Source organism: Oscarella lobularis, chromosome 14, assembly GCF_947507565.1.
Source record: "Oscarella lobularis chromosome 14, ooOscLobu1.1, whole genome shotgun sequence".
Classification (NCBI taxonomy): Eukaryota; Metazoa; Porifera; class Homoscleromorpha; order Homosclerophorida; family Oscarellidae; genus Oscarella; species Oscarella lobularis.
Genome location: NC_089188.1, coordinates 1,035,189 through 1,056,933, shown reverse-complemented (window position 1 = coordinate 1,056,933; position 21,745 = coordinate 1,035,189). Strand labels below are relative to the sequence as shown.

Below are 21,745 nucleotides of genomic sequence, written 5' to 3'. Positions count from 1 at the left end.
CCAGTGCATACATTTAGAAACTACAAGAACAAAGCCAATGCTGTTGAGAATCAAGTAACGCAAATGTAAATTGTGACGTTCACTTACTTACTATCCATTTACTTCGTTTTGCTTGCGCCGCAATTTTATCAAACGGAATCAAATAGCGGAGGGGCTTTTTAACTTCTGGCGGCTTTTTATGATCGTACTCATGCAGTGATTTGTATAATTCTAGACGATCAGTTGCCCTGCAAGTTTCATGAAATCCGGAAGACAGGGCGCCTGACAGCTCTCTCAAATCTTCCTTGTACTCCTTTCTTTCTCTCAACACGACTCGATGGTGCAGAACAGCCCAGAACAACGCTACGTGATGCAAGTTTACCGTGTTCTTTTCAACAATCATTACCTGACCAGATATAAGCAATACGTCAGCAACGCAGTCGTACATGACCACATAGAATGATCTTCCGTCAAACAAAAGAGTCGGAACAAGAGAAGGCTGTTCTTTGTGTCGACTGTGGTGAATAAAGGAAAACATGACGCACTCTGAAACGGTTTGACGAACGCGCTTTTCCTCCAGTTCAACCTTGAAGTCAAGATTGCATCCAGTTTCACTGAACAAACGTGAAGAAGGCTCATCGGAATTTGCTCCCCCTTCTTCTTCATCATGATCTTCGCTCTCGCTGTCGCACTGGTTGTCTGACGGTGATTCAAAAAAAGACACTGGTACTTCAGTCAGGATTTCATCCGGTTTCGCCACTGCATCAAGATAGCCATGCCACGTCTCCGAGTTGCCCATAGCCAGATCAGCGCTTTGCAGGCCTCCAGTGTACTTACGAACTGTAGAACGAGGCTTGCGATGGATCAAAACCAAACACTTCCCGCCGCACAACGGTAAAACAACTTCCCTCAATAATTTTAATTCCTTTTCATGCTCTTTTTCCTTTTCTACATTAGTTTCCAGAACGTTGTCAGAGTAGTTCTGGAAAAATTCCGGTGTCGAAGCGTCGTAAAGACGTACCAAAGCATCCGGGTATGACCGTAAAAAGGCTTCTGTCGGCGTTTCAAAGACGCCCCCTTCGCCAAAAAATAGGACCGTGGAAATCTCCTCCAAAGTGAATGCATTCGAAGCACCGCTGAAAGCTGCGTCGCCGACGTTGAGAGTGCTGAACTTGTAAAACTTTAACCCCGGCAAAGATATAGCTGCTTTTCGAACGAGAGCAATGGCTACATGCAAAAGGAAAAAAAAAAACGTCTGAAGATGTAAGAGATTCTGAGGGGGGCAAAATAGCGGCCTATGTGCAGATCGAGTCTAATCGTTAACGCCATTGCGTTGTATCTTTCACGCCTACAAGCTACTTGTACACTCATAAGGATATATAATGTACCTTTGTCAATTTTTGACGCTCTCGGGGTGGGCTCCGATAGGCTAATTTTGACACTTTGAGACATCTAAAAAGATAGTCTATGGAAATGCGTTTTCTCCACAAAATAGAACATGAAATAATAAGCAAGAATGTACCAGCGCTGTGATGTTCTATGATATCACGATAACGCAGAATCTGATGCGGGTGCGCTCCTCGCGAAGTGAGTTAGAAATCGTGGCGTCGCCGGCGCGTGGCCGTCTATTCTGGAGCTTTCCTCGCGAGGTAGGGAAAGCGCGCTCTAGCGCAGTGCTGCAAAACGACTTTGATAAGCTACTTCGATACACATAGCTATGACGAAGACCGGCTTCAGAACCGCGTACTACAGTAGACTACATGACGTCACCGTCCATGCGAGGTATATACGGGCTGTCTGAGACGTAGTTTGAGACCCTACTGAGACGTAATCTGAGACCGACTGAGACGTTGGTGAGACCCTAATGAGACGGAATCTGATACCGATTGAGACGTAATCTGAGACCAACTGAGACGGATGTGAGACCCTACTGAGACGTATGTGAGACCCTACTGAGACGTAATCTGAGACCAACTGAGACGTAATCTGAGACCGATTGAGACGGAATCTGAGACCAACTGAGACGGAATCTGAGACCGATTGAGACGGAATCTGAGACCAACTGAGACGGAATGTGCCCCTGTAGCTCTATAATTGTCATCATCAATCTAAATCTCCTAATTTAGACATTTTATCTCTATTTCTGATTGCTAAAAAAGCGTGACATGGATCATCAAATTCTCTGACAACATGTACGCACATTGAGATTTTAATCGAACAAGACCAGAATGGTCTTGTTCATTTACCTGCGTGTTCGTCTTTTGAAACAACGGGTTGGTGCACGTGTCTACACAGTATCCTTCTGAACATCTAAATTAAAAGTGTACTTTGAGACTGGTTGATTAATTAATGTACGATTGAGAGTATACCCTGTGTGGTTCCACCAGTGAAAGCGGTCGACAAGAAACGTTGTCCCAATACACAAGTTAGGCTCTCTTCAACAAAATAACGGTATTTTGTGTCATTTCAGGGAAATTGTCAACTATACCTGTTAAGAACGTACTCGAGCAAGTTGCAAGCGTTGTCGTAGAAAACGTATTGCGGTTGCGCACTTCAAATGCCGTTGCCCTAAGTGTAAAGACGGTTTTAGGACTTTCCATAACGACCAGAATCTCTAAACCGTAAGAAACGCTTGGTGAAAATCTACAGTTTCGTGCTGTTCCTCGTAACAATATTCAGATTCTGAATGTGGCAAGAATGCATTGGGTGTCTACGTCCAGCGATGACAAAGGAAATGTGTATCAAACAAAAGAAAAAGGGACGAAGAGGAAGAGATTAGCAATTTCTAAGGGTTAACTATTTGCTGTTATTTCGTCTCTCAAACTTTGCATAATGAACAACTAATGTGCAGGGCGTCTCACATTCCGTCTCAGTAGGTCTCAGAACCCATTTCAGTAGGTCTCAAATTCCGTTTCATGCGGGTCTCAGATTACGTCTTATACGGGTCTCACACTACGTCTCAGTTGGTCTCAGATTACGTCGCAATCTGTCTCACATTACGTCTCAGTAGGGTCTCACATACGTCTCAGTAGGGTCTCACATACGTCTCAGTAGGTCTCAAATCCCGTCTCAGTAGGTCTCAAATCCCGTCTCAGTTGGTCTCAAATTCCGTCTCAGTAGGGTCTCACCAACGTCTCAGTTGGTCTCAGATTACGTCTTATACGGGTCTCACACTACGTCTCAGCTTGTCCGTTCTTATATGTCCATGCGGGCAACAACTTACAAGCTGAGTTTGCTTCACCGAGATATACAATGTTCGTGTCGTGGAAAAAGCAGGAATGCGATTCGGCGTAAAAGCGAGAGAAAGACTATCTTTGTGATGCAGCGATCCGAGAAACAGCGAAGAGATAGTGCGCATGCGCAACGGTCGGCTTCCGCGCCGGACTTAGAACAAACGAGACAAAACTTATGTACAGTATGCCGTACAGTACGACAGCCTGTGGCAGTACCGTACAAATCGGAGAACATATCGATAAAATACACTAGAAAATAATGTATGCAAAAAGACACATAAAAAGGGCTGGTTTGTCGTTAGTTCATAATTGCAACTTGAGTCGGTTGTTTTGTCAGTATTCAGCTGCTTTCGTTCAGCAGAGAAGAACGCTCTCTGTAGTATGGTCCAAACTGCTCTTTGCTTCTCTTCGACTTCTGTTTCCTTATCGCAAAAATAAGAATAATCAAAAATGTAACTCCCATCACACCACCAAAAACCGTCAGTCCATAAAACAGGGCCTTCCCATTTCCACTGTCTTGGGGCATTACTGTTGTAGTAGCTAATGTAGCATTTGGAAATGACGTCGCATTAGTCAGAATCGCTAGGTTGACTGCCGGCCGTCGAATAGGACACTTCGGCTCATCACAAGGCAAAAAGGTACCCGTAATCTGCAGGTGAATCTCTTTGACTTTGCTGGTGTCAACTCCTGGATTGTACGCTCTGTCGACGCTGAGAATCCACGGTCCAAGGGGACTAAGAGAAACGAGTTCGTCGTCGTCGCCGTCATATTCAGTCACCGTTTCATCATCAAGATTCTTCTTGTTATACGAAAACGACATCACGCGAGAGCCGTGCGTGAACGTCCACGGTTCTCCTCGTCGATCGAAAAGAAGCGACGTGCCGAGCCGTTTCATCCACACGCGCACTCGCTCGTTCGACGACTCGAGCCCGACGAGCCACGCTTTGACGCCGGTCATACGAACTTGAGTCCACGGAGCGAACAGATCCTCGGATCCCGATAGAAAGAAAGTAATTTGATTCGATTTGTCGAGCTGTTCGAAACTGCCGAGCAGCTTCTCGCGCTCGAGAACGATCGTATTCGTCAACGGTTTCACGTCTTTGTTGAAGATTTGCACGCTGCGTCCGTACGTCGACATTGCCTCGAGCATGTCTATGCGATTATTGGCTAGCCACGCTTCGATCATGGCCATGCGACTGTCGTCGAGACTGAATAATTGCGATGATAGAAATTGGTAGTTGTAGGCTTCTTGAATTTGCTTTAGTTCGTCGACGACGGAGTCTTTTAGAGCCATGTAAACGTGTTCGATTGCCTGCGCGTAGCTCAACGTGAACGGGTTGAAATCGGTGCTGATTTCGCTTTGCATTTGCGCCGCTTCGTCTTCGTATCGTTGCACGGTCGTTTCCAAGAGAGAAATCTGAATGACGACGGCGTCGTGCTGCATGATTTTATTATTCACGGCACTATATAGATGTAAAATATATAATGAACACAGAAGACACGTGCACATGTGTACCTGGACGAGTTGATGTAAGCAGTGAAGTCGGCTTCTGAGTCTTTGCATTCGGGCAAAAAGAGCCACTTATGTATCAGCTAATTAAAATAATTAATATAGCTGCCTGCCTGCCTGCCTTGCTTTATTTCAATAATTCTTACGGCGTCAAAACTGTTCTTTTCGACGAGCAATTTTGCGGTGTTTTCCTTTCCGGTTTCGTCAATCTGGCCTTTGATTTCATTGAATCGTGCGACTGCGTTTGCCTCGTCAGTAACAAAATTCTTCTCCTCGTCAACTACTGTCTTAATATCTTTCACTAAAGTCTCGCCATCCTCAATCGTAGATATGGCGTCTTCAGCGGCTCCACTAGCATTTTTTTCATAGGCGTCGACGACGAATTTCGCTACTGTTAAACAAGATTCAATAAGTATTTACCATAAACTGTCTGCTTACCATCAATCCCAACTTTGATAGCAGAAAAAACCATTTTGAAAATATCGCCAAACGTTATGGCATCCTTGTGCGCAATATAATTCTGCACGGCGTTCTGACACACTTCCGCTGCAGCCTGCGATCGATGGAGAGAAAACTCTTGCATTCTTTGCAGCTGCTGCAACTCAATTCGAATGCTGTCAAGACTCGCACGAGCTTTTGCTATCTTTCCCTTGCTTGTTTGAACGAGAACTCTCATGTGCTGAATGGAATTCTGAGCGATGGATCGATGTCTTTCCATTGACGTCGCTTTGTCTTGGTAGTCGTCAAAATCTTTTTCGACGTCAATAGCGTAAGGAATTACGTCGTCTTTCAAATGATCGTATAGAGTTGAATACGACACCATCGACACGTAATTGTAAGCATGTCCCCAAAAGTCAAAACCTTAAAAGAGAGAAAAATATTTTTTAAAAGCAAGGTTTCGATTAGAAGAGACCGTTACCGTGAGCGAGTTGCACGAGATACGTTCTGGCGAGCTTGTTCAAACTCTGTTTGTATTTATCAGCGGCATTCTCCGTCGCTTCTCGAATCCAGAGATAGACGTATCGAGCCGCTTTACCGCTGCTCTTCTTGTATTCAGAATTCGCCGACATCATCGCGATACGCAACATAGGAAGAGGAGCGGTATTGGCTATAGAACCAACTCTCACCCTTTGTTTCCCACTTGCGCCTGCAGACGCCGAAGGAGCCAGGCGGGCTGGCAATCCCGACGGTCCTGTTGCACCGTTCGGACCCAAAGCATCCTTACACCGGTGCTTCTTATCAATCCACGAACCGGCATTGTAGCACTTCGTCGGCGATCCGGCACCGCCCAGCCCGCCGTCTCCTGCATCGCCAGGCTGCGCCTGCGCTCCGGGTTTCCCTCCCGAAACCGAAATCTTTACGCGCCTCATAATGCTATTTCTGTTCGCCCACGGCGGGAGGTTGACCGCAACGGAGCCGCCGCGACCTCCGTTTCCCGACTTGCCTGGTTTACCCGCGTCTCCTCCCGCCTTGCCGGCGAATCCCGCCGTCGATCGTTTATGGCAACAAGCAGTAAGATCAGAATTTGGCTTCCCTGGCTCTCCTGGGTGGCCGTCTCCCCCACGTTCACCCATACCGCCCGAACCACCATCCGCTTTGAGAAACAAACCACCGCCATTCAAAGTAGACATCGTAATACGAATACTCCCTCCAGTGCCTCCCGTGCCTCCGTCGCGACCGTCTTGGCCTCGGTCGCCGTAGCCATTTCCAGACGGAGCCTGGCCATGATAATCAGGCAGTCCCGGGGCCACGTAGGAACTGTCGAGCGTCGACGACGTCCCAACGATCGTGACGTTGATTGCGTTGATGGTTACGTGGCGCGCGCGAAATTGTATCGTTCCTTTTAGAACGACGGCTACGGCGTCGATTACTAGGTCTTTGCAGGGATCAAAGTTGATTTTTGCGTCGCCGTCGAGTACGACTGTTTTAGCGACTATGCTGATTCTATTGCGTTCTATTCGTTTGAAGAAGCTGCTGCTGAGCGTTTCGGACACTGCGACTGACGTGTTGGCGACGGAGTCACAGGTTATGTCGCCTGATCCTACACAGTGGTAGGCTACAGTGACAGCTCCACAAACGCGCGCGCGTCTACCTTTTGCCGCTTCAAGAAGAGCAACTAGAGCTATAACTACGACGTGATGCAGTTGCATTTGTGTAAAGAAGTGATGAAGTGAATTTGAAGCCAGACCCTATAAAAGTGATGATGACATAATCTACTGGTCTCGCACGCGCTCTCTCTCACGCGCTCTCTCTCACGCGCTCACTCGATTGAAATACGACACACGTGAACAGCACAGCCAAAACGCTTCCGGTTACACATCGCTACGGGTTGCCGTCGCTGATTTGCTTCCTGCTGCACTGATCCTACACAGTGATATTATAGATGTTTATAGCTCCGCTCTATATGTGCATCCACCTTTTGCCGCTTCAAGAAAAGCAACTAGGGCCAGAAGGACGACGTGACGCAACTGCATTCGTGTAAAAGAGTGATGACGTCAATGTCAACCAGACCCTCGGACTAAAAAAAAGGTGATGACATCGATCTCGTGCTCTCTCACGTGCTCGAGCTTACCGCCACTACAGAAGAGCCGTTTTAATCTCTGAATAGACAAAGTAGCACTGTGCCAAGGCACACGCGTACGTCTCATAAAGACGTTTCTCTCTCAGTCTCAGCAGTCTTCATACATACAGTACGTGGGGGGGGGGGGGGGGGGGGGGGAGTAGCGAATAGAAAACAGCGATTTCTAAAAGACAAACGACTTGCTCATCTGCAGGTCGGATATTGCATAAAGGCGTCGTATAGATATTTCAGCCGCTCAAGCGATCGGCCCATTACCACGAACGGAAACTCGCCTCTCGAACAACGTCCATCCCTATTTAGAACGCGATGCGTGTGAGACAAGCAATTCGACGGCATGAGAAGCGTCTTTTTGAGAAGAATTCCCGTGTGAACGTCTTCAATTCGAAAACTCTCCATCCGATCTTCACCCGTCAAAGACGAAATGGCCCTGACGAGATCGTACGAAAGAAAATACCCCGGACCGTAACAAAAGGGCGGAAACTTTTCATCCGGATAGTCGTGAGGAGATAAGTACCATTTGTTCCGCGGATTTCGCACAGGCGAACTGAGAAACGCGCACGTACCACCCAGAAAATATTTTCCGGTTCGATTCTTTGCTCCTCGAACAGCACAAGCATAAGCCTTTGACGTCACACTGTCAAGCCATTCTAGAGTCAACTGAACGTTGACGAAACAATCGTCGTCGGTTTTGAGAAGAATATCGAAGTTGATGCCATTTCGAAGGACGTAGTCGAACGCGGCCATCTTTTTCGCCGTCAAATTGTAGTAGTCTTCCATGACGTCCACTTGGAGTATGTCGAAGAAATGGCACGATTCGGTGGCGATGCTGCGTTGCAAGGCGACGCTCTTCTCCCTTGTCTTCGCATTCGGTTTTCCGACGAGAAACAGATATTTCCACGGATGCGACGCGACGAATTCGGCCTTCACTTTGAATCGGGATCGGAGCCACAGATTTCTCGCCATGTGACGCTGGGCGAAATTCGACGCTGCCGACATTACGACGACGAGGAGCGACGACTTCTTCGTTTTCGTCTTTTGTGGACAAAATGCCGGCGAACTGGCGAAACCACTCGCGTCTCGACACGGCGGCGGAACGTCGGGATAGCGCTCTTTCAGTGGAAGAGACAACGTAGGGCAAGGAGGATTCGGAGAAGGATCGCGATGCGTGATCACAGGGGGCCCCTTTGTTTCAGTTCTCGGCTCTTGTGGGACAACACCGAGAACGTGATGCGTTCTGGACGGTAAGGCGACGACCGGATCCGTTTCGTTCGTGGCCTCTGAAGTCCATGGGAGTTTGGGAGATCGGGCACGCGACGCGTATCGAAGATAAAAGACGAATTGACATGCTCCAAGAACCGTCACTATGCCTAGGGCAACAGCTTTCTTGTTGTACATACAGGACGAAAGCGGCCGAAAATAGAAGCCTTCCTCTGACTTCCGTAGGTGTGAAGCCCGGATAGTCTCACTCCTACACATCTCTGCACTTGTTTCCCCGAGTTCATCTATGAACCTTGCGTCCCAACTAGCTCTCAGCGCTTTCTCACAGAGCCCCGTGGTTGAGGAAGGTCTTACCGTGGCGAAGAACTTTGCTGAAAACCGCTTCATCTTGTTGAAGGCGTTTGACACTGTCCTAAGTCACGGAGAAAAGCTGCCGCCAGTGAAATTACTCTCCACCGATTACTCAGGGGATTCGTCGAATGCCTCCTACATGTTTTGGGTGCCGGAACCGAGCTTCGAGCACGTGTATGAAATGCCGACTACCGCTGAAGGAGGCGTGGTCATTGAGAAAGCTTTTGCTTCTCGAGTGAAAGAGGCGGCTGCCTATCCGCACGATGATCTTCGACGTCGAGCATACCGTTGCCTCATTGCCTGCAGTTACATCCACGAGTTGATGCACAACAAAGTACACCGCTTTCTTGTGAAGAATTTCGCGTCAGAAAGAAAGCATAGTCCAATAACGTTAAAAGCCAGCTGGTCTCAACAAGTAGAGTCAGGCTATTACGCCGAGGAGATTTTCTTTGGTGGCTGTTTGCAAATTGAGGAAATGAAAGGAGTTCGTCCCTACGAAGTTGTTAATATTGTTGGGGAATTGAGTTGGATCAACGTTTACCTTCAGCTTCCTCAGCGTATTCGTGAAAGCGTTAAAAGCCGACCAAGACGGGTCCACGTGACAGAACAATACATTACACTTCTCGAAAAAATCTTGACAGGCGAGGTCCTTTATGAATTCGACGATACAGAATCTCTTTACGCCGAGGTTATAAAGTCGCTGTCACTTGAAGAAAATGACCCAGATGCGGAATACGGCCGAGGAAAGCGCAAGAAAGTAAAGAAAGCCTTCTTCGACGACGATAGTGACTCAGAAAAATCACGCTCTCGTATTGGCGATGAAGATTCATCTTCTTTTGAATCCGACGACTCAGATGATGACGAATTTTCCGAACGTATACCGGAGGCCATAATTCTAACTTCCGATAGGGAAAATGAATTTTGCGTTGAAGTTCAAGATTCGTCTATGAAGCCCTTGTTCATCGTTCTTGAGGCACATGCAGACGGACTGAATCTGCGCAGGAAGGGGCGCCCTCTAGGATGTCAACTCGGCGCTATAAGACCTACCGAATATATACGTCCTGGACGAATGGTCAAATTGAAGGTCGACCAGCTCTTTGAAGGCACGGAAGATTTCAGCAAAGTGACTGTCATCGTTCATGTTGGACTGGACGCTTTTAGAGAAACAGAAGTTGTAATCTCCGTCTGAGTATTGATGTTAGTTGAGACGAGTGTTGAGACGTATTTATACATATGCTCCAAAAAATATTTTGTCCTAGTGACTCTCGTACTCACGCCACGTCACGCAGGTTAGATGTGAGGCCCGCGTAGTGTTATAAAAAAGAGTGATGCGGTCAATCTCAACCAGACCCTCATATAGCGCTCCGACTAAAAAAAGGCGATGACATCAATCTCGTGCCCTCTCACGTGCTGGAGCTCGGTAGTGAAGAGCCGTTTTAAGACAAGTAGCACTGTGACAACTTGAAATAGGCATACACTTACGTCTTATAAAGACATTTCTCTCTCAGCAGTCTCAGGGGTAGTGAATTAGAAAACAGCGATTTCTAAAAGACAAATGACTTGCTCATCTGCACGTCGGATATTGCATAAAGGCGTCGTATAGATATTTCAGCCGCTCCAGCGATCGGCCCATTACCACGAACGGAAACTCGCCTCTCGAACAACGTCCATCCCTATTTAGAACGCGATGCGCGTGAGACAAGCAATTCGACGGCATGAGAAGTGTCTTCTTGAGAAGAATTCCCGTGTGAACGTCTTCAAGTCGAAAACTCTCCATCCGATCTTTACCCTTGAAAGACGAAATGGCTCTGACGAGATCGTACGAAAGAAAATACCCCGGGCCGTAACAAAAGGGCGGAAACTTTTCATCCGAATAGTCCTGAGGAGATAAGTACCATTTGTGCCGCGGATTTCGTATAGGCGGACTGCGTATCGCGCACACACCACCCAATAAATATTTTCCGGTCCGATTCTTTGCTCCTCGAACAGCACAAGCATAAGCTTTCGACGTCACACTGTCCAGCCATTCTAGAGTCAACTGAACGTTGACGAAACAATCGTCGTCGGTTTTGAGAAGAATATCGAAATCGATGCCATTTCGAAGGACGTAGTCGAACGCGGCCATCTTTTTCGTCATCAAATTGTAGTAGTCTTCCACGACGTCCACTTGGAGTATGTCGAAGAAATGGCACGATTCGACGGTGATGCTGCGTTGCAAGGCGACGCTCTTCGGTTTTCCGACGAGAAACAGATATTTCCACGGATGCGATGCGACGAAGTCGGCCTTCATTTTGAATCGGGATCGGAGCCACATATTTCTCGCCATGTGACGCTGGGCGAAATTCGACGCCGCCGACATTATGACGATGAGGATCGACGACTTCTTCGTTTTCGTCTTTTGTGGGCAAAATGCCGGCGAACTGGCGAAACCACTCGCGTCTCGACACGGCGGCGGAACGTCGGGATAGAGCTCTTTGAGTGGAAGAGACAACGCAGGGCAAGGAGGATCCGGAGAAGGATTTGCAGTTTTCTCGCGATGCGTGATCACAGGGGGCCCCTTTGTTTCCGTTCTCGGCTCTTGTGGGACAACACCGAGAACATGAAGCGTTCTGGACGGTAAGGCGACGACCGGATCCGTTTCGTTCGTGGCCTCTGGGAGTTTGGGAGATCGGGCACGCGACGCGTATCGAAGATAAAAGACGAATTGACATGCTCCAAGAACCGTCACTATGCCTAGGGCAACAGCTTTCTTGTTGTACATACAGTACTGGACGAAAGCGGCCGAAAATAGAAGCCTTCCTCTGACTTCCGTAGGTGTGAAGCCCGGATAGTCTCACTCCTACACATCTCTGCACTTGTTTCCCCGAGTTCATCAGTTCATCTATGAACCTTGCGTCCCAACTAGCTCTCAGCGCTTTCTCACAGAGCCCCGTGGTTGAGGAAGGTCTTACCGTGGCGAAGAACTTTGCTGAAAACCGCTTCATCTTGTTGAAGGCGTTTGACACTGTCCTAAGTCACGGAGAAAAGCTGCCGCCAGTGAAATTACTCTCCACCGATTACTCAGGGGATTCGTCGAATGCCTCCTACATGTTTTGGGTGCCGGAACCGAGCTTCGAGCACGTGTATGAAATGCCGACTACCGCTGAAGGAGGCGTGGTCATTGAGAAAGCTTTTGCTTCTCGAGTGAAAGAGGCGGCTGCCTATCCGCACGATGATCTTCGACGTCGAGCATACCGTTGCCTCATTGCCTGCAGTTACATCCACGAGTTGATGCACAACAAAGTACACCGCTTTCTTGTGAAGGATTTCGCGTCAGAAAGAAAGCATAGTCCAATAACGTTAAAAGCCAGCTGGTCTCAACAAGTAGAGTCAGACTATTATGCTGAGGAGAAACTCTTTGGCGGCTGTTTGCAAATTGAGGTATCAAAGAGATTTCATTCGTATGAAATTGCTGTTGGAGGACGGAATCGGGTCAACGTTTACCTTCAGCTTCCTCAGCGTATCCGTGAAAGCGTTAAAAACCGACCAAGATCGGTCTACGTGACAGAACAATACATTTCTCTTCTCGAAAGAATCTTGACGGGCGAGCTTCTTTATGGTTTCGACGATACAAAATCTCTTTACGCTGAGGTTATAAAGTCGCTGGCACTTGAAGAAAATGGCCCAGATGCGGAATATGGCCGAGGAAAGCGCAAGAAAATAAAGAAAGCCTTCTTCGACGACGATAGTGACTCAGCAAAATCACGCTCTCATATTGGCGATGAAGATTCATCTTCTTTTGAATCCGACGAATCAGATGATGACGAATTTTCCGAACGTATACCGGAGGCCATAATTCTAACTTCTGATAGGGAAAATGAATTTTGCGTTGAAGTTCAAGATTCGTCTATGAAGCCCTTGTTCATCGTTCTTGAGGCACATGCAGACGGACTGAATCTGCGCAGGAAGGGGCGCCCTCTAGGATGTCAACTCGGCGCTACAAGACCTACCGAATATATACGTCCTGGACGAATGGTCAAATTGAAGGTCGACCAGCTCTTTGAAGGCACGGAAGATTTCAGTAAAGTGACTGTCATCGTTCATGTGGGACTGGACGCTTTTAGAGAAACAGAAGTTGTAATCTCCGTCTGAGTATTGATGTTAGCTGAGACGAGTGTTGAGACGTATTTATACATATGCTCCAAAAAATATTTTGTCTTTGTGACTCTCGTACTCACGCCACGTCACGCAGGTTAGATGTGAGGCCCGCGTAGTTTTAAAAGAGTGAATAGAAAACAGCGATTTCTAAAAGACAAATGACTTGCTCATCTGCACGTCGGATATTGCATAAAGGCGTCGTATAGATATTTCAGCCGCTCAAGCGATCGGCCCATTACCACGAACGGAAACTCGCCTCTCGAACAACGTCCATCCCTATTTAGAACGCGATGCGCGTGAGACAAGCAATTCGACGGCATGAGAAGCGTCTTTTTGAGAAGAATTCCCGTGTGAACGTCTTCAAGTCGAAAACTCTCCATCCGATCTTTACCCTTGAAAGACGAAATGGCCCTGACGAGATCATACGAAAGAAAATACCCCGGGCCGTAACAAAAGGGCGGAAACTGTTTATCCGGATAGTCCTGAGGAGATAAGTACCATTTGTGCCGCGGATTTCGTATAGGCGGACTGCGTATCGCGCACGTACCACCCAATAAATATTTTCCGGTCCGATTCTTTGCTCCTCGAACAGCACAAGCATAAGCCTTTGACGTCACACTGTCAAGCCATTCTAGAGTCAACTGAACGTTGACGAAACAATCGTCGTCGGTTTTGAGAAGAATATCGAAATCGATGCATTTCGAAGGACGTAGTCGAACGCGGCCATCTTTTTCGCCGTCAAATTGTAGTAGTTTTCCACGACGTCCACTTGGAGTATGTCGAAGAAATGGCACGATTCGGCGGCGATGCTGCGCTGCAAGGCGACGCTCTTCTCCTTTGTCTTCGCATTCGGTTTTCCGACGAGAAACAGATATTTCCACGGATGCGATCGATGCGACGAAGTCGGCCTTCATTTTGAATCGGGATCGGAGCCACAGATTTCTCGCCATGTGACGCGGGGCGAAATTCGACGCTGCCGACATTACGACGATGAGGAGCGACGACTTCTTCGTTTTCGTCTTTTGTGGACAAAATGCCGGCGAACTGGCGAAACCGCTCGCGTCTCGACACGGCGGCGGAACGTCGGGATAGAGCTCTTTCAGTGGAAGAGACAACGTAGGGCAAGGAGGATCCGGAGAAGGATTTGGAGTTTTCTCGCGATGCGTGATCACAGGGGGCCCCTTTGTTTCAGTTCTCGGCTCTTGTGGGACAAGACCGAGAACGTGATGCGTTCTGGACGGTAAGGCGACGACCGGATCCGTTTCGTTCGTGGCCTCTGAAGTCCATGGGAGTTTAAATTGGGAGATCGGGCACGCGACGCGTATCGAAGATAAAAGACGAATTGACATGTTCCAAGAACCGTCACTATGCCTAGGGCAACAGCTTTCTTGTTGTACATACTGGACGACAGCGGCGGTCGACCGAAAATAGAAGCCTTCCTCTGACTTCCGTTAGGTGTGAAGCCCGGATAGTCTCACTCCTACTATGAACCTTGCGTCGCAACTAGCTCTCAGCGCTTTCTCGCAGAGCCCCGTGGTTGAGGAAGGTCTTACCGTGGCGAAGAACTTTGCTGAAAACCGCTTCGTCTTGTTGAAGGCGTTTGACGATCCAGACGATGACAGTGAGACTGTCCTAAGTCATGTAACGGGAGAAAACCTGCCGCCAGTTCCGAAATCACTCTCCACTGATTACTCCAGAATGCCTCCTACATGTTTTGGGTGTAATCTCCGTCTGAGTATTTATCAATTCAATTATATAGAAAGGACTTAGCACAACGGGGCTACAACTCTATAAAATAGTCAAAAAATCTCGTTCCGAGGGCAACCGCTATAGAAAGCGAGGTCCTACTGTGCTCAGAGAGAACTGCCAATCAGGGCCGTATGTACACTAGGCTGTGATAGATACATGTACTGTAGATCTACCGGTATGTACGTAATGATAGCATGGGTGGCGATTGAAATGAAATTTATAAAATTTAGTTCCACCGCTCAGCGAGCAGCTCCACTTTCTCTCCTCCATGCATCTTACCTTTCACCATTCTCTTCGCTGGACACCTTTTGTATTCCTCGTCAGATTTCTGAATGTCTTCCAATCTGGCCAAGCATTCTCCTGCTGAAGGCCTCTTTAGGCGATTGACACCGACCATCTGTAGACAAAGACGCTTGATGATACGATGACGCACACTTGTTCCTTGCGCCATTCTCTTTGTTGTCGCCGGTTGCTCTCCCGTCATCAATTCGATGAATGTCACGCCGAGGCTATAGATGTCAGCCATTTTTGTGTTGTGCTGACCCGGTTTGAGCCTTTCCGGAGCGACGTAATCAGGACTCATCGGCCCAGCTGACAGACTGGAGACCTCAGCAAAACGAGCCGCTCCCAAATCGCAGACTTTCGCTTCCATTACTGACGTGACGACGACATTCGTCGATCGAATGTCTCCGTGAAGAATGTCAAGACCATGAAGATAACAGATTCCAGACGAGCAGCCCACTGCGACGTCGACTTGCTCTCGCAGAAATAGACGTCTGTCAGCGGCGACAATGATATCAGAAAGAGATGCTTCGAGTAGTTCTGATATGATTCTCAGAGGAATGTCATCTTGAGTGATGACGCCAAGCAAAGAGACGACGTTAGGATGACGAACTTGACTGCAGATTGAAATTTCTTGTTCCAATCGGCGAATATAAACATCAACGCGAAGAAAATCGTAGAACGTTTTGACAGCCACGTTGCAGCCACGCCAACGACCCACACGAACGTCTTACATTGAAAATAAACAATTAATCAAAGCATAGATCCTTCTACTCACCTCCGTGCGATCCCCCGCCGAGTTTGACGTCTTGCACGTCAACGTCGGCCGACGAAATTAGAGGTACACTTTCGTATTTGCTCAAATTTCTTTGCGCTTCTTGGGCAACGAGTCTTGCCTCGTCGCGTTCTTCCTCCAGCTGAGCGCAACGTTCGTCTATAAAGGCCGGATCATAGTCTGTGAGTCGTACTAACCCTTTGATCTCTTACTGAGATCCGTTTCTGCTTGAGCACATCGATCACGGAGGTACTGAATAGCCTTTTGCACTTGTTCCATTTCGTTTTTGTGTTCCAAAAGAATTGCGTCTTTCTCTTTTTGCAGATCACGAACGAGCTAATGCAATATTGGACAGAATCTCTTCACCAACATCAATCCCACCAACCTGCTGAAAAGAGTGAAGATTCTCAGTGAGATGTCTCTCTTTCGCTCGAGCAGAAGCTCTCTCCGTATCGAGACGGTGTTGCAGCTTTAGAACGAGCCGCACGGTAACCTAATGTTCACTCAACACTAGCGTTTGCAAACTAACTTGTTCAGATGTGCGGGCAGAATCTCTTTCCTCTTCTAGGCGACGCTGAAACTCGCGAACGAGCTACAGCAATACATAAAATATTTACTCTGCAGCACTACCACAGCTACTTACCTGTTGAGAGGCGCGGAGATCTTGCACGAGACGTTCCTTCTCAGCACAAGCAGCATTTCTCTCTTTTTCTGACTTATCAAGGCGACTTTGCAGCTCACAAACAAGCTAATAAATTGTAAACACTGGTTCACATTAAATATCTTTATACTGACCTGTTGAGACACGTCAATGGTCTCTTCTTCCAAGCGAGAAGCGTCTTCGGGTTCTTCAGTCTGATACAAATGCAATGTGGGTGAAGAACGATAGGGCTCTGAATCTTCTGTCGAAGTCGTCTCTTCTGCCTAGAAAACAACCACTCTTATTGACTTTCAGCAAGCAGGACCTTCGTTCGACAATGTGTCCCGAAATGTGCCCACATTAATTAATTGAAACGACAGTCCTTTCTTTAGGTCACCGACTCACGTACAACTTCCTCTTACTAATCTATTTATCTGCTAACAGTTTGATTCTACATTAGTCGATGTTTCAGGACGATCAATTGGTTTGTAAATGCTTTTTCGTCCGTTTTTGACGTGCACCTAAATGTCCTCAGAAGTGTCAAGGTCTTGGGCCCCCATTAGAAACGATGTTATAGATAGAAGAACGATTTTATATCGTTCGTCAATTCCTCTACCTCTCGCTTGCTTACAACCACAATGTAATAGTTTTTATGTTTTATATTATGAAGACGTATGCCTACATTTACTTCACGTTGTGAAATTATCTCCTCTTTTTCATCCGCTGTAACAGCTTTGTTTGTGGAAAAAGCAGCCTACTTATAAGAAAACTCTTATCACACGTCACAAAATTTCATCTATGCTTTCCTCTCGTTCGCTGAAAATCTTCACGACTTTTTCCTTCAGTGTAAGGCGATTTTCAGAATCAGCAATTTCAATGGCTCCTCTGTTTTCCTAAATCACTCAAAGATTAAAAGCTAAACTGTCTTTCGTAGTGTCTCACATTGTCCTTTGCATAAATATTGCTCCCGTTTACAATTAGAAGATTCATCACTCTTTCATGTCCAAAGTAAATGGCTTGCAAAAACGGCGTTCTCCCCTTCTATAAAATTCTGTTATAATTATATATTGCTAATAAATCAATACGTCATTGACAGCTTCAATATCTGCTCCAACTGAGAGCAAATATTCCGCAATTTCGACTTGATTATCCCAACATGCCCAAAGAAGTGAAGTGTTGCCCCTCTAAAAATCGTTGTACTGAAATATTGTATGATTCTTTGTAGAAGCCACAGCCACAACTATTTAATTTTGATTGCCTCGCCCAGAATACTTTGCTTGAGGCAGTCTAACATTCAGAAAGTATTTACGGTAGCACAATGAGATGTATAGTACTCTATTCATCAAAACCGGCGCTGATATTTGTGGATGTGGCCACTAATCAAACGTTAAATTGAATACCCAATTTGATTTATGATTGACGTCCATTCCCAATTCAATGAGTCGTTTAATAATTTCCAAATGACTTGCATATGCCAATGCTTCACCAAACTATAAGCATCTCATTAATAACAGCCCCACGATGATAGTTTTACATACGGCGCCCTTTGCATGAATATTGCATCCATTTGCAATCAAAGCTTCCATCATTTCTCTATTTCCTTTCTGAACAGCTTTATGAAAGGGCGTCATTCTCTCCTATTAATCATTTAGTCATGATTTTAATCATGATTAGTGGCGGCTAATAAATCAATACTCCATCAAGAGCTTCTATGTCTGCTCCAGCTAAAAACAAAAGATCTGCTATTTCAGCGTCACGTGCCAAATGAAGGCAACTTTCTCCACGCTAAATACGCCGTGAGATAGTTTTGACTTTCTGACTCAACACTACCCGTCGCACCCGATTTCTCGCTGTCTTCCATTTTTCCGGATAGTGTCGAATACATAAATACACACTTTTTTTATCTCCTTCTTCGACAGCAGAAAGAAAGGCTAGTAGGAAGCGTAATCGTTAGAAAAGTCTAGCAGCAAAGGAATAACCGTTAGCGTCAATGGTATTCCCCGTAGTAAGAGAGCGGGGCCGGACCGCGGGTCTTTGGCCATCTCCGTCAACACTATTCCCCATAGTAAGTAGGAGCTCTCGGCCGGCTGCTCTCTCTTGGTCACGACTCGGCTCACGTGATCCATTGCATACATATCTAAGGCGTTTTCAGACCTGCCTAACGTGCAAATTGCAGACCTCGGCAAGGCTACAAGAGATGCATTTTCGTACCGTTACGTTTCCGACAGAGGCTGGAAGACGAAGAGGTTGGTCTTGTCAAAGACGACGTATTTGGGCATTTTGTGTTGTGGATCGGTTGAATGTTCGACAACGCGATCCTCTGCATGAAGGTACTGTGTATTCAGTTGGAAATAATAAAAAACTTCAGCTCCACATCATACAGAAATAAGAGTACAAAAAATCTCCCCCGCGTAAATTGCCTTCATGCTTTTCCTGACCTTTGAGCTGCTGTTTCGAATAGATTCTTTGCTGCAACTCTTCCAACTGTTTCCCAGTCTTCTCTAGCCTTGACATATTCAGAGCTTCCCGTCTGCAAATTCAGAAAAACATGAAAAACTTCATACAAAACAATACACGCTTCACCGCGAAGTTGATGTCCTTTCCAACTAAATTAGAGCCCATGGCCAAGACTCGAGCGCCTGCATCCCACCAATCCTGGGCATTGTGCGGACCTAGAAAAAACGACAGTTTGGTTACCCTTTTGGCAGTATGCCTAATGCTAGAGCATATACGTACGCACCTATGCCACCGCTAGGTGAAATATTCATATTCTTTAGAGGACCGACGCCTAGAAAATAAGATTCTTTTGACGCTCTTTGATACGGTTGAACCGTTCACTCACTGAGCATAGATTTGAGAAGAGAAGGCGAAAACTGCTGAGCAGAAAACAACTTAATCTGCTCCACAAAATATCAAAAACGATTTTTAAATTAAGCAATCTGTCTTGTACCATTCGAGCACCCTGTTGATGGAGACTCCACAATTCGTTTGAAGTAAACCCAGACGGAACAGCTACAATGCCACTTAAAAGAGACGCTTAGCTATAGTACAAAAAATGTCAACTTTATCTCTACTGGTTGTGACAAGCATTGATGAAGCCCGAAGGAGCAATGGGAGATAAGGCAAATTTGACGCCAAGTGCAGCAAACGATGACACCTAACCACCACGACAGTCTCCCCCAGCGCGACAGACATACCCCAAAGCGTGCGTTTACCTGTTCTGCTTCCATCACCGTGCCAACACCGAGTATACACGAACTCGGTAGTTTGTCCCGAAGTTTCTGAATGACGCGAACGCAGTCGGTCGCATCCGTTGTGATTTCCAAAGCTCGGCAGCCCATCGACGCCAATTCAAGACCCTAGGAGCGACGGTTAAAGCAAGAAAACAGAGCCAAACAGCAAGAAAACGCACTCTTTCAATGGCAACGTCAGGATTCTTGGCTCGCAGAATAGCAATGACGCCAGCGTCGTGCAAATGCTGCAAAGTGGAGCAAATCTATATGTAGGCAATGAAATTCGTGCGAGGCAGTTTTTAGAAAGAATTTCACTTGAGCTTCGTTCTCCGAGTTTATTTGCAATTTCGCAAGATCAACGGCTCTTTTGGCAAAACGCTCTTCAACCTGCCAAAAACCATGCGCCTACTCAGACATGCAGAGCTGCGTCGTACCTGAGATAGTTGACTGCGAGTAACGGTGGAATGATCTCCCGCTGTCTCTTGACAAAGTGCTGCCAGCAGATCGGCGTGCCGCAGAGCCGACGTCACATCCATTGTGCTGACATCTGAAAGCGACTTGATCTTCGAAGGTTAGGAACTCTGTCTCAGCTGACCTGCGTCCATAAATGAGTCGAGAAGACCGGCCATCCAGGCGCTGCCGCCGCCCAGGGCGTCGACTGGACGATGAAGAATCGGAGTTCCGTGAGTCGTGAACGTTCCTGATTCTGTAGCAAGAACTGCGCACGGCAACGCCGCGTGTTTTTAAAAGTCTGAGCTTGGGGACTTTTGCTCACCGCTCCAACGCGTCTGCAAACCGGTCTTATCAACGGCTTTGAAGCAGCAAGCAAGTCTAGAAAAATCGTCACGAAAAATACGTTATTTTTATAGGTTATTCCCACCTCTTCAATTCCCATTTTGACCTCAACGTCTGCATAAGTCGCGGCCAAGCCGGATCCGATTCAGGCGTGTCTGATTGAGGCCGAACCTAGAAGGAACGCTAAAGAGGAAATCGTAGATACCAACCAAACGAACTTACCACTCCTTCTAGATCCGCTAACTCCTGCATACTCAAAAGCGAAAGTACCACAACCTGTAGGTGAGGTAAATGAGGTTTGACGTAGCTCCACAGTTTCTCCAACGTGCCCAATTGCTTTCTGTGGTTAAAGTCGAGACTGAAAAGAAACATTGAGTACCACACATTTTACAGCAATATCTCTAAGAGCAAACCTCGTAGGAATATTGCGTCTATGAGCCTCACTCAAAGCCTTGTTCCACGACTCGAAAGCCAATTCAGAAATCATAGGAGTTATGCCCTAGAGAAAAAAGAACAAATCTCTATAAGAGTGAAATCTTTCATCATGGTGATCATACTGTCATATGCAGCCACATCTCTTCCGTTTTTGACAGCAAGTCGGTCCAATTGAAAACGGAGGGATCGTGTTTTGCAAAAGCGGAATTCCTAAAGACAGTTGTGTAAGTACGAAGAGTGTGCGTGCTCTGCGAACCTTCTCTGGTAGTGAACGGTTTTGAGTTCCGGAAGAACGGTATAAGTGCCGAGGTCTAAATGAGTTTGGTAGCAGCCATACAATAATTAATTAATTAATCATTTATTTAATTAAAAATACCAGCATTATCTACGAAGACCACGTCAGAAAAATCGACGTTTTCTGTAACGGAAATTTCCTGTCATGTTCGGTAAAATAATTAGAAAATTATTGTGTTTACTTTCGCAGTCAGTAATGACTCGACCCATGGGACCGGTGGGAAGAACAGAAATCTGCCCATTTAGCTTTGTTACGCATCTCTGACTCATTAATTATGTGCTAACCCAGCGAGTTTTTCTTCCTAACTTGCTTTGGGCTACGCACACGTTGAGTTCGTCTCCTCCGACCGATCTCAAGAACAGCGATCTGCGAAATACAGTCATTTCGACTTTCGGCTGCCTGTTTTCCACGTTTATTTTACGGTTGAGACTCCGCGCTCTTCCCGTCGACGGGCTGGTAGCGTATCATAGCCTCGCCGAAGCAGACGAGAACTCTCGACGACATTGTGTTGCCACGCCTCCTATCGTTCTTT

General features: G+C 46.7%; 7 protein-coding genes across 14 annotated transcripts; all 7 read right to left on the bottom strand.

The window, feature by feature from the left end:
• Nucleotides 1-4: 4 nt before the first annotated feature.
• LOC136195767 (uncharacterized) lies at nt 5-3,337 on the bottom strand. 5 transcript variants are annotated; one of them, XM_065985225.1, is made up of 7 exons: nt 3,203-3,329; nt 2,468-2,547; nt 2,349-2,414; nt 1,750-2,289; nt 1,502-1,694; nt 1,368-1,444; nt 5-1,206 (listed from the first exon to the last, which is right to left on the bottom strand). In XM_065985225.1, exons 6-7 carry the CDS (start codon nt 1,429-1,431, stop codon nt 80-82), a joined length of 1,191 nt encoding a protein of 396 aa, XP_065841297.1. In that variant the 5' UTR covers nt 1,432-1,444; nt 1,502-1,694; nt 1,750-2,289; nt 2,349-2,414; nt 2,468-2,547; nt 3,203-3,329; the 3' UTR covers nt 5-79. The 5 variants fall into 5 exon arrangements, with proteins under 5 accessions (XP_065841297.1, XP_065841298.1, XP_065841299.1 ...); XM_065985226.1 differs by having other exon boundaries at nt 1,368-1,431; XM_065985227.1 differs by lacking the exon at nt 3,203-3,329 and adding an exon at nt 2,841-3,015.
• Nucleotides 3,337-6,967, bottom strand: LOC136195765 (uncharacterized). The gene is made up of 7 exons (XM_065985222.1): nt 6,951-6,967; nt 6,815-6,911; nt 5,642-6,763; nt 5,161-5,583; nt 4,869-5,113; nt 4,729-4,805; nt 3,337-4,675 (listed from the first exon to the last, which is right to left on the bottom strand). Exons 2-7 carry the CDS (start codon nt 6,870-6,872, stop codon nt 3,553-3,555), a joined length of 3,048 nt encoding a protein of 1,015 aa, XP_065841294.1. The 5' UTR covers nt 6,873-6,911; nt 6,951-6,967; the 3' UTR covers nt 3,337-3,552.
• Nucleotides 6,964-9,537, bottom strand: LOC136195766 (N-acetyllactosaminide beta-1,3-N-acetylglucosaminyltransferase 4-like). Its single transcript, XM_065985223.1, has 4 exons — nt 9,414-9,537; nt 7,295-9,364; nt 7,139-7,240; nt 6,964-7,086 (listed from the first exon to the last, which is right to left on the bottom strand). The coding sequence occupies exon 2, from the start codon at nt 8,906-8,908 to the stop codon at nt 7,487-7,489; it is 1,422 nt and encodes a 473-aa protein (XP_065841295.1). The 5' UTR covers nt 8,909-9,364; nt 9,414-9,537; the 3' UTR covers nt 6,964-7,086; nt 7,139-7,240; nt 7,295-7,486.
• Nucleotides 9,538-9,594: 57 nt separating this feature from the next.
• Nucleotides 9,595-12,295, bottom strand: LOC136195769 (beta-1,3-galactosyltransferase 5-like). The gene has a single exon (XM_065985229.1). The coding sequence runs from the start codon at nt 11,631-11,633 to the stop codon at nt 10,437-10,439; it is 1,197 nt and encodes a 398-aa protein (XP_065841301.1). The 5' UTR covers nt 11,634-12,295; the 3' UTR covers nt 9,595-10,436.
• Nucleotides 12,296-12,728: 433 nt separating this feature from the next.
• LOC136195117 (uncharacterized) lies at nt 12,729-14,449 on the bottom strand. The gene has a single exon (XM_065984385.1). It carries the CDS (start codon nt 14,356-14,358, stop codon nt 13,177-13,179), a length of 1,182 nt encoding a protein of 393 aa, XP_065840457.1. The 5' UTR covers nt 14,359-14,449; the 3' UTR covers nt 12,729-13,176.
• Nucleotides 14,450-14,885: 436 nt separating this feature from the next.
• On the bottom strand, nt 14,886-18,778 carry LOC136195676 (uncharacterized). 4 transcript variants are annotated; one of them, XM_065985086.1, is made up of 17 exons: nt 18,667-18,778; nt 18,435-18,609; nt 18,295-18,386; nt 18,151-18,240; nt 17,994-18,092; nt 17,856-17,945; nt 17,541-17,639; nt 17,398-17,496; nt 17,264-17,348; nt 17,138-17,211; nt 16,611-16,739; nt 16,459-16,563; nt 16,345-16,407; nt 16,201-16,284; nt 16,028-16,151; nt 15,819-15,974; nt 14,886-15,769 (listed from the first exon to the last, which is right to left on the bottom strand). In XM_065985086.1, exons 2-17 carry the CDS (start codon nt 18,517-18,519, stop codon nt 14,985-14,987), a joined length of 2,259 nt encoding a protein of 752 aa, XP_065841158.1. In that variant the 5' UTR covers nt 18,520-18,609; nt 18,667-18,778; the 3' UTR covers nt 14,886-14,984. The 4 variants fall into 4 exon arrangements, with proteins under 4 accessions (XP_065841158.1, XP_065841160.1, XP_065841159.1 ...); XM_065985088.1 differs by lacking the exon at nt 18,667-18,778 and having other exon boundaries at nt 17,144-17,211; nt 18,435-18,569; XM_065985087.1 differs by lacking the exon at nt 18,667-18,778 and having other exon boundaries at nt 17,398-17,493; nt 18,435-18,569.
• On the bottom strand, nt 18,774-21,743 carry LOC136195679 (uncharacterized). The gene is made up of 21 exons (XM_065985090.1): nt 21,635-21,743; nt 21,498-21,579; nt 21,395-21,446; nt 21,295-21,336; nt 21,175-21,229; nt 21,041-21,128; nt 20,897-20,982; nt 20,706-20,841; nt 20,569-20,654; nt 20,464-20,519; nt 20,284-20,406; nt 20,123-20,235; nt 20,004-20,075; nt 19,868-19,951; nt 19,671-19,814; nt 19,530-19,612; nt 19,406-19,478; nt 19,298-19,352; nt 19,196-19,243; nt 19,039-19,127; nt 18,774-18,985 (listed from the first exon to the last, which is right to left on the bottom strand). Exons 1-21 carry the CDS (start codon nt 21,715-21,717, stop codon nt 18,878-18,880), a joined length of 1,758 nt encoding a protein of 585 aa, XP_065841162.1. The 5' UTR covers nt 21,718-21,743; the 3' UTR covers nt 18,774-18,877.
• Between the last annotated feature and the right edge of the window lie 2 nt (nt 21,744-21,745).

Bases quoted from the DNA above. Each gene is read 5' to 3' on its own strand.
- LOC136195767 (XM_065985224.1), bottom strand. From the start codon at position 3,337: ATGCGCACTATCTCTTCGCTGTTTCTCGGATCGCTGCATCACAAAGAT. The intron at 1,432-3,202 runs GTAAGTTGTTGC...CTATCTTTTTAG, and splicing joins CGGTGAAGCAAACTCAGCTT to ATGTCTCAAAGTGTCAAAAT. The intron at 1,207-1,367 runs GTACATTATATA...TTTTGCATGTAG, and splicing joins AGCGTCAAAAATTGACAAAG to CCATTGCTCTCGTTCGAAAA.
- LOC136195765 (XM_065985222.1), bottom strand. From the start codon at position 6,872: ATGCAACTGCATCACGTCGTAGTTATAGCTCTAGTTGCTCTTCTTGAA. The intron at 5,114-5,160 runs GTAAGCAGACAG...CTTGTTTAACAG, and splicing joins TATCAAAGTTGGGATTGATG to TAGCGAAATTCGTCGTCGAC. The intron at 4,806-4,868 runs GTAAGAATTATT...TATTTTAATTAG, and splicing joins AAAAGAACAGTTTTGACGCC to CTGATACATAAGTGGCTCTT.
- LOC136195766 (XM_065985223.1), bottom strand. From the start codon at position 8,908: ATGAAGCGGTTTTCAGCAAAGTTCTTCGCCACGGTAAGACCTTCCTCA.
- LOC136195769 (XM_065985229.1), bottom strand. From the start codon at position 11,633: ATGTACAACAAGAAAGCTGTTGCCCTAGGCATAGTGACGGTTCTTGGA.
- LOC136195117 (XM_065984385.1), bottom strand. From the start codon at position 14,358: ATGTCAATTCGTCTTTTATCTTCGATACGCGTCGCGTGCCCGATCTCC.
- LOC136195676 (XM_065985086.1), bottom strand. From the start codon at position 18,519: ATGGGGAATAGTGTTGACGGAGATGGCCAAAGACCCGCGGTCCGGCCC. The intron at 17,946-17,993 runs GTATGTAAAACT...AGATGCTTATAG, and splicing joins ATATTCATGCAAAGGGCGCC to TTTGGTGAAGCATTGGCATA. The intron at 17,497-17,540 runs GTATTGATTTAT...AGAATTTTATAG, and splicing joins ATATTGAAGCTGTCAATGAC to AAGGGGAGAACGCCGTTTTT.
- LOC136195679 (XM_065985090.1), bottom strand. From the start codon at position 21,717: ATGTCGTCGAGAGTTCTCGTCTGCTTCGGCGAGGCTATGATACGCTAC. The intron at 21,230-21,294 runs GTATTTTTAATT...AAACTCATTTAG, and splicing joins GGTCTTCGTAGATAATGCTG to ACCTCGGCACTTATACCGTT. The intron at 19,613-19,670 runs GTAAACGCACGC...CGTGGTGGTTAG, and splicing joins CGGTGATGGAAGCAGAACAG to GTGTCATCGTTTGCTGCACT.